At 47.3% G+C, this 10,390-nt stretch overlaps 1 protein-coding gene across 4 annotated transcripts in view; it reads right to left on the bottom strand.

Annotated features, from left to right (window-relative positions):
- Window positions 1-913: 913 nt before the first annotated feature.
- The window catches only part of HOGA1 (4-hydroxy-2-oxoglutarate aldolase 1), a 30,061-nt gene continuing 20,584 nt past the window's right edge, over window positions 914-10,390 (bottom strand). For all 4 annotated transcript variants that reach the window (XM_005566129.4, XM_045361311.2, XM_074002383.1 and 1 more), the window contains one exon: window positions 914-2,233. In XM_005566129.4, the coding sequence (XP_005566186.1) occupies window positions 2,084-2,233 (150 nt within the window). In that variant the 3' untranslated portion in view covers window positions 914-2,083. The remainder of the gene's footprint in view (window positions 2,234-10,390) is intronic.

The following is a 10,390-nucleotide window of genomic DNA, read 5'->3' as shown; positions in this document are numbered from 1 at the left end:
TTTAAAAAATGTATCTCCATTTTTCTGCCACTAGTCAAATATTACCACTGAAAAAGGTTAAATCTTTTGGAGAAAGCATCTTTTTTTTTTTCTTTTGGAGATGGAGTTTCGCTCTTGTGGCCCAGGCTGGAGTGCTGTGGCATGATCTCAGCTCACTGCATCCTCCACCTCCTGGGTTCAAGCAATTCTTGTGCCTCAGCCTCCTGAGTAGCTGGGATTACAGGAGTGTGCCATCACGCCCGGCTAATGTTTGTATTTTTAGTAGAGACAGGGTTTTGCCATGTTGGTCAGGCTGGTCTCAAACTCTTCACCTCCCAAAGTGCTGCCCGGCCTCTCAAAGTGCTGCCTGGCCCTAAACACTTAGCACTTTAATCAAAAAGGATGCTGGCTGGGTACAGTGGCTCACGCCTGTAATCCCAGCACTTTGGGAGGCTGAGGCAGGAGGATCACCTGAGGTCAGGAGTTCGAGACCAGCCTGATCAACATGGCGAAACCCCGTCTCTACTAAAAATACAAAAATTAGCCGGGCGTGGTGGTGCACGCCTGTAATCCCCGCGACTTGGGAGGGTGAGGCAGAAGAGTTGCTTGAACCTGGGAGGCGGAGGTTGTAGTGAGCCGAGATCGTGCCACTGCACACAGCCTGAATGACAGAGCAAGACTCCGTCTCAAAAAAAATAAAATAAAAGTGCTAAGTGTTTCTAAATAGCTCAGTTGCTCTCTTTTGCCTCTTACCCCTTCCCTAGGCCTCCAGTAAGTGAATGCCTGCTGGCTCAGTATTGTTGGGGCCGCTCTTAGAGCTGGGAGAAGTCAGACCATCAGAGTTCACTTGCCTTTAGGAAGGTTCTTGACATCTGGCCAGGAAACCTAAGATCTGCATAGCAATAGAGTGTCCGTCTGTACATAGCCACACAAATTTTACCTGTTAAATTTTATTATAGTAACAAAGTGATTATTTTTAATAATAAAAGCAGAGTGCCTGTAGGCAAGAGGATGGCCCTAACTCAGGCGAAGTCCCCTTAGTGTTTCAGACCTAGGCTGGCCAGAATAGTCTTCTAGAATGTAACATTTATCCACCAGGTGTCACTATTTACCAATCTGACAAGCCACTGAGCTGTCTCCGTGCTTTCCGTGGTTGGAATCAAGGCTAGAGACCAGAATAGGAGATGAATGAAAATAGATTTAGAAAAGGGCATGTGGCTGGAATGCAGCTTGCAGTGTGGAGGGCGGGGGTGGGAGGGTAAAGAGGGCTCTTTGAAAGACCAGTGACACTTTCCTGATCAAGTTTCCTAAGCTGATACTTCCCTGGAAGGAGTCAGAACTTGGGTTTGTAGGAGTAGCCCTGGCTTCCAGCTGCATTGTGCTAGACTCAGGTTTCAAGCCCCAAGTCTAAGTAGTCCCCACTTCAATAAAACAAATTCCTGGCTGGGTGCAGTGGCTCTTGGCTGTAATCCCAGCACTTTGGGAGGCCGAGGCAGTTGAATCACCTAGGTCAGGAGTTCGAGACCAGCCTGGCCAACATGGTGAAACCCCATCTCTACTAAAAATACAAAAATTAGCTGGACGTGGTGGCAGGCGCCTGTAATCCCAACTACTCGGGAGGCTGAGGCAGGAGAATTGCTTGAACCCAGGAGGCAGAGGTTGCAGTGAGCCGAGATGGTACCATTGCACTCCAGCCTGGGCAACAGAGCGAAACTCTGTCTCAAAAAAAAAAAAAAAAAAGAAAAGAAAGAAAAACTTCCTGACTGTGCCTACTTGCACCTCTGCCCTTCCATTCCGATTTCATATGCCTCAGGGCATAGGAAAGCATCCACAGTAGAGAGACGAATTGAGAAATTGCTCTTTACCAGTCTTCAGGCCAGAGAGACGGTTTAGGATACAAAAGGGAGAGGTCAGGGGCCATGAGAATAGGAGATGTGCGTGGGCATGCCTGTGAAAGGCTGCCTGGAGGACTAAAGTAGGCAAAGGAGCCTCTACCGGCTCCCCACGCCCGCTGCCCTCATCCCCCTGCGCTCTCTGCTTCAGGCTGCAAGTGCAAGACAGGAGGCTGAGATGGGCTCAGGCCAGCCATGGACGCTGCCGGCCCTCAGAGCCAGCCGTTGCTGGTGAAATCCACGCGCAGTGCCTCCTCCTCAGCGGGGCTCAGCTCCTGCAAGGGGGCGCGGCAGGGGCCTCCGTAGTAGCCAAACCAGTCCATCATTTTCTTCAGCCCTGGGATCCCGAAGCGCCGCGTTACCTGCAAAGCAGGACCTGTTAAAAGAGACTGAGAAATTTGCTAAACGCCCATATCTGGAACTCGGAAATCTGTCACTTTCAGAACGTTGAAGTCCTACCCTCTTCCCCCAGGAAAGTAACTGCCAACTCTATGGCACCCAGGGTAGATTGGGAATCCAGATTCAGAGACCAAAGAGCAGGTCTGTAATAGAAAAATACTAAAACTTCAGACTGGGGAAGAAGAGTGCCTCCTTTGGTTTTAGGAGAAAAATCCACTCCAACAGAGGAGAGGGTGTCATTGGGTCCTTGAGCTGGGGTGGGAGAAGACAGCAAGGCTGCGGGTCTAGGTACTAGAGCATCAGCCGTCTGCAGCCCAGTTCCCCAAAAGCTGACGCAGGGCACACCAGGCCTGGAAAGTCAGGAGGGGGAAGGATCTGTGAGAGCCTCAGCCACAGCCCAGACCTCTACTCCCCTTGCATCTGGCTGCCCTCACCTGCCCATAGCTCTTCCTGACCCTAACACTAAATGTTCTCCCAGGAAAAGCAAAGCATGGTTGCCCAAGGAAGTTTTGTTGTATAAACCTTATGTCATTTACTTATTATCTCTGAGTAAGTTCTCCTGTCTAAAAAATGAAGGAACTGGACAGCATGATCTCTAAAGGCTTTTCCATGATAATGGGGAACCTAAAGCTATTGTTATAATTTATTTATTTATTTATTTTTGTTTATTTATTTTTTTGAGACAGAGTCTTGCTCTGTCACCCAGGCTGAAGTGCAATGGCGTGATCTCAGCTCATTGCAACCTCTGCCTCCTGAGTTCAAGTAATTCTCCTGCCTCAGCCTCCTGAGTAGCTGAGATTACAGGCACCTGCCACCACACCAGGCTTATTTTATTTTATTTTATTTCATTTTATTTTATTTTTGTATTTTTAGTAGAGACAGGGCTTCGCCATGTTGGCCAGGCTGGTCTCAAACTCCTGACCTCAAGTGATCTGCCCGCCTCAGCCTCCCAAAGTGCTAGGATTACAGGTACGAGCCACTGCACTCCGAATAATTTATTTATTTTTATTTTATTTTTATTTTTTTGAGACAGGGTCTCACTCTGCCACTCAGACCAGAGTGCAGTGGTATGATCATGGCTAACTGTAGCCCAGACCTCCTGGGCTCGATCTATTTTCCCGCCTCAGTCTGCAGATCACCTTGGACTACAGGTGCATGCCACCACGCCTGGCTAATTTTTGCATTTTTTGTAGAGATGAGGTCTTGCTGTGTTGCTCAGGCTAGTCACAAACTCCTGAGCTCAAGTGATCCACCCACCTCGGCCTCCCAAAGTCCTGGGATTACAGGCATGAGCCATGGCGTTTGGCCTATTGTAATTTAAAATCATGTGTGGAATTTTACAGAGTAAATGAAGCATCAAATTTCCTTGCTTTTGGTATAGCAACTGGTTATTTCATGCTGATCAGAAATATTAGATGAGGCCGGGCGCGGTGGCTCAAGCTTGTAATCCCAGCACTTTGGGAGGCCGAGGCGGGCGGATCACAAGGTCAGGAGATCGAGACCACAGTGAAACCCCGTCTCTATTAAAAAAATACAAAAAATTAGCCGGGCGCGGTGGCGGGCGCCTGTAGTCCCAGCTACTCAGGAGGCTGAGGCAGGAGAATGGCGGGAACCCGGGAGGCGGAGCTTGCAGTGAGCCGAGATCGCGCCACTGCACTCCAGCCTGGGCAACAGCGTGAGACTCCGTCTCAAAAAAAAAAAAAAAAAAAAGAAATATTAGATGAATCTTTCACTACCTAAAAACTACGAAAGTAGTCCTTAAGGAAGTTTTATTTGGAGGGAAGCTAAAACCTTAGGAGGATAAAAATAAGAGGTTGTTTGGGATAAAGAGGCCAGGAACCACTGATGAAAGATTGTTTATCACTAGAATCCTGGAGGCTTCATCAAGCATGGATTTTTTTTTCTTGGAATGGGTGGTAAGCCACCCTCCTCCAGGCCTCACCACCCCCATGATGTTCTAATAGTCTGGCCTTTTTACCCAAAGCCTGAGGAGATGGGAGAGACCCAGGATAGAGGATGGAAATAAGAGGTGCCTAGAGAAAAGCTCGCTCCTGCCGGGCGCGGTGGCTCAAGCCTGTAATCCCAGCACTCTGGGAGGCCGAGGCGGGCGGATCACGAGGTCAGGAGATCGAGACCATCCTGGCTAACACGGTGAAACCCCGTCTCTACTAAAAAAAATACAAAAAACTAGCCGGGCGAGGTGGCGGACGCCTGTAGTCCCAGCTATTCGGGAGGCTGAGGCAGGAGAATGGCGTAAACCCGGGAGGCAGAGCTTGCAGTGAGCTGAGATCCGGCCACTGCACTCCAGCCCGGGCGACAGAGCGAGACTCCGTCTCAAAAAAAAAAAAAAAAAAAAAAAAAAAAAAAAAAAAAAAAGAAAAACTCGCTCCTGCCATGGGTTTCCAAAGATATCTGATGTGGCCTCTCTTCAAACCCTAAGAAAGGGTTGGTGGCAAAGACTGTAGAAAGTCCTAAATATAGCCAGGGGCAAGAGGCAGGCTGGTGGGAAGGTGGAGGAAGGACATTGTGTTCAACCAGGGAGGGGCAATAGAGTGACATCAAGCTGCTCTCATGGTGTCTGAGCCCACAGCCCAGGCAGCAGAAAGGTGTTCCAGGCATTCCTGGGTATGTGCCCAGAGCTGGCACAGGAGAGGACACAGAATGAAGGGTGAGGCAGGATGGGGTAGGGCGGGATGACACGCAGAGATCTGGGATGACAGCTAGGCATCCTCTCTTCCCCAGGGGCAGCCCAAGCTGCTTCGTCTGCAAAATGAGGGATAACGCCACCTACCCCATAGAGACGTCCCAAGGGCCAGATGAGAAAACACCGCTAATATTAGACCAGTTCCCATGAGCCCTGGAATCCACTCCTTTTCCTATCCCGGTGGCATGCGGGTTCTGGGACCTTCGCTTTCACAGGTGCATTGGGAGTGGGAGAGCCGAGGCCCCACCCCAGTGGAATGTTCAGTATGTGCAAGACGGCCTGTGCCCAATGGGGGCCCAATCGCTTCTGCAAGTTCCTACAACCTATTTATAGAAAGGCCCCATCTCGGAAGCACCTTCACCTCCACAGGACTCAGATCTACCTCCTCAGCTGTTCTTTCTCTAAATCTAAGTTAATCTGCCCCTTTGAGGTAAGGATACAGCTATGAGGGAGCTCTAGAGCCCACCCACCACTTTACCCAAACAAAACATTGTGGAGTGCCTAGCTCAGCCTGGGACTGCAACCAGGCCCATGAGGCTCTTACCTTGCACGCAAAACTTAAGGGGAGGCCAAAAACCTCAATCATCAAAATAAGTAATATTTCAATGCTTTTTTTTGTTTGTTTTTAAACAGTCTCACTCTGTCGCCCAGGCTGGAGTGCAGTGGTGCGATCTCAGCTCACTGAAACTTCCACCTCCTGGGTTCAAGTGATTCTCCTGCCTCAGTCTCCCAAGCAGCTGGGATTACAGGTGCCCACCACCACACCTGGCTAATTTTTGTATTTTTAATAGAGAGAGGGTTTCACCATGTTGGCCAGGCTGATCTCGAACTCCTGACCTCAGGCGATCTGCCCGCCTCGGCCTCCCAAAGTGCTGGTATTATAGGCATGAGCCACTGCACCCAGCCAAAATAAGTAATATTTCAATGCAATATTTTTTAAAAAATCAAAATTAATGCAAAAAAAATCCACAATGAACAAAGCTTTAAATAAAGACAGGATCCAGCTGTGCCCCACCATATTGAAGACTCATGCATAAGTAATCATGTGTGCCCCAAATACATGGAGTTTTTTGGTGTATTTTTCATTTTTATTTTTATGTATTGTATTTTTTAAATTTCTTTTTTTGAGACAGGGTCTTGCTCTTTTGTCCAGGCTGGACTGAAGTGGCATGATCATAGCTCACTGCAGCCTCGACCTCATGGGCTCAAGCAATCTTCCTGCCTCAGCCTCTGAGTAGCTGGGACTACAGTTGAACGCCACCACGCCCGGCTAATTTTTGTTTATTTTTACTGAAGACAAAGTCTCACTCTGTTGCCCAGGCTGGTCTCAAACTCCTGAGCTCAAATGATCTTCCTGCCTCAACCTCCCAAATTGCTGGGATTACAGGTGTGAGCCACTGTGCCCTGCTGGTGTCTTTTTAATGGTTAATCTTTCTCCAGAAGTAGATTTGGAAAAATATGTTTTGATGAGTTTGCTTCCATTAAAGCCAGGAAAATAAAATTATAACAAATCATGTTTTTGGTATATGAAATATTTAAACCTAAAATAGTGCTGTGAGTTTTAACATACCTACTTTTTTTTTTTTTTTTGAGACGGAGTCTTGCTCTGTCACCCAGGCTGGAGTGCAGTGGCCGGATCTCAGCTCACTGCAAGCTCCTCCTCTCAGGTTCACGCCATTCTCCTGCCTCAGCCTCCCGAGTAGCTGGGACTACAGGCGCCCGCCACTTCGCCCAGCTAGTTTTTTGTATTTTTTAGTAGAGACGGGGTTTCACCGTGTTAGCCAGGATGGTCTCGATCTCCTGACCTTGTGATCCGCCCGTCTCGGCCTCCCAAAGTGCTGGGATTACAGGCTTGAGCCACCGTGCCCGGCCAACATACCTACTTTTCAATTTTCAATATTTTTTCACCCACTTTAATGTTCTTAGGGAGGAAAAATCACCATTTAGAAAAATACTTAGAGCTTTTTACTTTCAGGAAGGTGGAGTAGATGTACTTGTCCCAATTCTTCCCAATAAGTACAACTAAAAACTCTGGACATTATATAAAAATATTATCTGGACATTTTATTAAAAAATTATATATATCTGGACATTATATAAAAAACAGACATAAGAAGACTCTGGAAGGCAGAGAGAAGAGGGAAGACCAACAATCGACCTAAGAAGCAACACAGCGCTGCATACCCTGGCGCAGACTTGGAGCTGAAGAAGTCAGCAAGCACGCAATGCCAATACGGTACAGACAATACAAGCACTAACAGAAACCAGTTCTCTCTAGCCAAAGGACCGGAAAAGGGGTGGCCTAGCAAGATGGAAAGCTTTCAGACAATAACTGCTCTACTCTAGTCAAACACCAGCCAGGCTAGCAAAGACTGAGTGAAGGCGTCTGAACTGCCACCCCTGCTCCCAGCTGGGTGGTGTCAGAGCAGGCCTAGTGGAGGGAAGTCAGGACTTGCACCACTGCTCATCTTCAAAACGCCGCCAGAGCCCACCCCACCTGCTGCCAGACACACAGGCAATGCAGTGGAGGCAGTGTGTAGGGAGCAACCACGGGGCTCTTCTACCCTCCAGGCAGCAGAATGTGCATAGATGCCTAGTACAGAGCCTAGTGCAGAGGTGTCTTTTTTTTTTTTTTTTCCAGAGATGGGGTCTCGCCATGTTGCCCAGGCTGGTCTCAAACTCCTGGCCTCAAGCAATACTGCCGTCTCTATCTCCAAAAGTGCTAGGATTACAGGCGTGAGCCAGTCTGCACCAGATCCTTAGGTGTCAATTTTTAAAAATATGTATAGGACTTATTGGCTGGAAACTACAAAATGCTGAAGAAATAAACCAAAGAAGATCTAAATAGAGAAATGTACCATGTTCAAGGACTGGAGGACAACATGGTAAAGACGTCAATTGTCCCCAGATTGGTATGCAGGCTTAACACAATTTCGATCAAAGGCCCAGCAAGATTTTATTGTAGATATAGACAAGATTCTTGTAAAATTTATATGAAAAGGCAAAGAAGGCCGGGCGCGGTGGCTCAAGCCTGTAATCCCAGCACTTTAGGAGGCCGAGACGGGCGGATCACGAGGTCAGGAGATCGAGACCATCCTGGCTAACACAGTGAAACCCCGTCTCTACTAAAAAATACAAAAAACTAGCCGGGCGAGGTGGCGGGTGCCTGTAGTCCCAACTACTTGGGAGGCTGAGGCAGGAGAACGGCGTAAACCTGGGAGGCGGAGCTTGCAGTGAGCCGAGATCTGGCCACTGCACTCCAGCCTGGGCGACAGGCGAGACTCCGTCTCAAAAAAAAAAAAAAAAGAAGAAGAAAAGGTAAAGAAATTTGACTAAAACAATTTGAAGGAAAAACAAAAGAGCAAAGTGGAAGGAATCAGTCTACCTGATTTTAAGGCTTAGCTACAGCAATCAAGTCTGCGTGGTACTGCAGAGAGATAGACACAGAAATCAACGGAAAGAAGAGAGAACCCAGAAACAGACCCACACAAATATGCCCCACTGACAAGGCACACAAGCAGTTCAATGGAGGAAAGATGGCCTTTTCTTTTTTTTTTTTTTTTTGAGACGGAGTCTTGCTCTGTAGCCCGGGCTGGAGTGCAGTGGCCAGATCTCAGCTCACTGCAAGCTCCGCCTCCCGGGTTTACGCCATTCTCCTGCCTCAGCCTCCGGAGTAGCTGGGACTACAGGCGCCCGCCACCTCGCCCGGCTAGTTTTTTGTATTTTTAGTAGAGACGGGGTTTCACCGTGTTAGCCAGGATGGTCTCGATCTCCTGACCTCGTGATCCGCCCGTCTCGGCCTCCCAAAGTGCTGGGATTACAGGCTTGAGCCACCGCGCCCGGCAAGATGGCCTTTTCAACAAATGATGCTGGAGCAAATGGATATCCCTTAGGGAAGAAAACCACAAAACCTCGACCTAAGTCTCACACTTTATACAAAAATTAACTCAAAATGAGTCACAGACTTATAAAACATAAAACTATAAAACTTAAAGAAAAAAAAAAGAGAAAATCTTTATAATCTTCTAAGAACACTTTTTTTTTTTTTTTTTTTGGAGACAGAATCTCGCTCTGTCGCCCAGGCTGGAGTGCAGTGGTGCAATCTCAGCTCACTGCAAGCTCCGCTTCCCAGGTTCACACCATTCTCCTCCCTCAGCCTCCAGTAGTAGCTGGGACTACAGGCTCCCGCCACCACGCCTGGCTAATTTTTTGTATTTTTAGTAGAGACTGGGTTTCACAGTGTTAGCCAGGATGGTCTCAGTCTCCTGACCTTGTGATCTGCCCGCCTCGGCCTCCCAAAGTGCTGGGATTACAGGTGTGAGCCACCGCACCCAGCCCTGAGAATTTTTTGAGTTTTTTTTTTTTGTTTATTTTGTTTTCTTTTTCTGAGATGAAGTCTCACTCTGTCACCCAGGCTGGAACGCAATGGCACGATCTAGGCTCACTGCAACTTCTGCCCTCCGAGTTCAAGTGATTCTCCTGCCTCAGCCTCCTGAGTAGCTGGGATTACAGGCGTCTGCCAGTGTGACCGGCTAATTTTTTTTTTTTTTTTTTGTAGTTTTAGTAGAGACGGGAGTTTCACCATCTCAGCCAGGCTGGTCTTGAACTCCTGACCTCATGATCCACCCACCTCAGCCTCCCAAAAAGTTGGGATTATAGGCGTGAGCCACCGTGCCCAGAACTCTTTAAGAATTATTAGACTTGACACCACAAACATGATCCATAATAGAAAATGTTGATAAATTGTACTTCATCAAAATGTAAAACTTGCTCTGCAAAAGACCTGTTAAGGCAATGAAAAGACAAGCTGCAGACTGGGAGAAAATATTTACAAGCCACATATCTAACAAAGGACTAGTATTTAGAAGCTATAAAGAACTTTAAAATTCAACAGTCAAAAGAACAATCCAATTTTAAAATGGGTAAGAAATATAGATAGTTGACTGAAAAGATGGCAAATAAATACATGAAAAAAAAATGTTCAATAGCATTAGCCATCAGAGAAATGCAAATTAAAACCACAATGAGATGGTACTACACATCTATCAGAATGGCTAAAATAAAAAATAGTCACAACACCAAATGCTAGCAAAGCTGCAGAAAAACTAGATCACTCATATGTTTACATCAGTGTAAATTTAAAATAGTACAGCCTCTCTGGAAAAGTTTGGCAGGTTTGTTTCTGGGTTTTTGTTTGCTTGTTTTGGGGTTTTGGGGTTCGTTTGTTTTGTTTTGTTTTGTTTTTTGAGACAGGATCTCACTCTGTAGCCCAGGCTGGAGTGCAGTGGCAAAATCACAGCTCACTGCAGCCTCAGCCTCCCAGATTCAAGGGATCTTCCCTTCTGCCTCAGCCTCCCGAGTCGTGGGACCATAGGTGCATGCCACCACACCTAGCTAATTTTCTGTATTTTTTGTA

This window comes from Macaca fascicularis, chromosome 9 (assembly GCF_037993035.2).
Source record: "Macaca fascicularis isolate 582-1 chromosome 9, T2T-MFA8v1.1".
Taxonomy (NCBI): Eukaryota; Metazoa; Chordata; class Mammalia; order Primates; family Cercopithecidae; genus Macaca; species Macaca fascicularis.
Note: the sequence above shows the minus strand (reverse complement) of the source record. Positions and strands in the feature narration are given on the sequence as shown.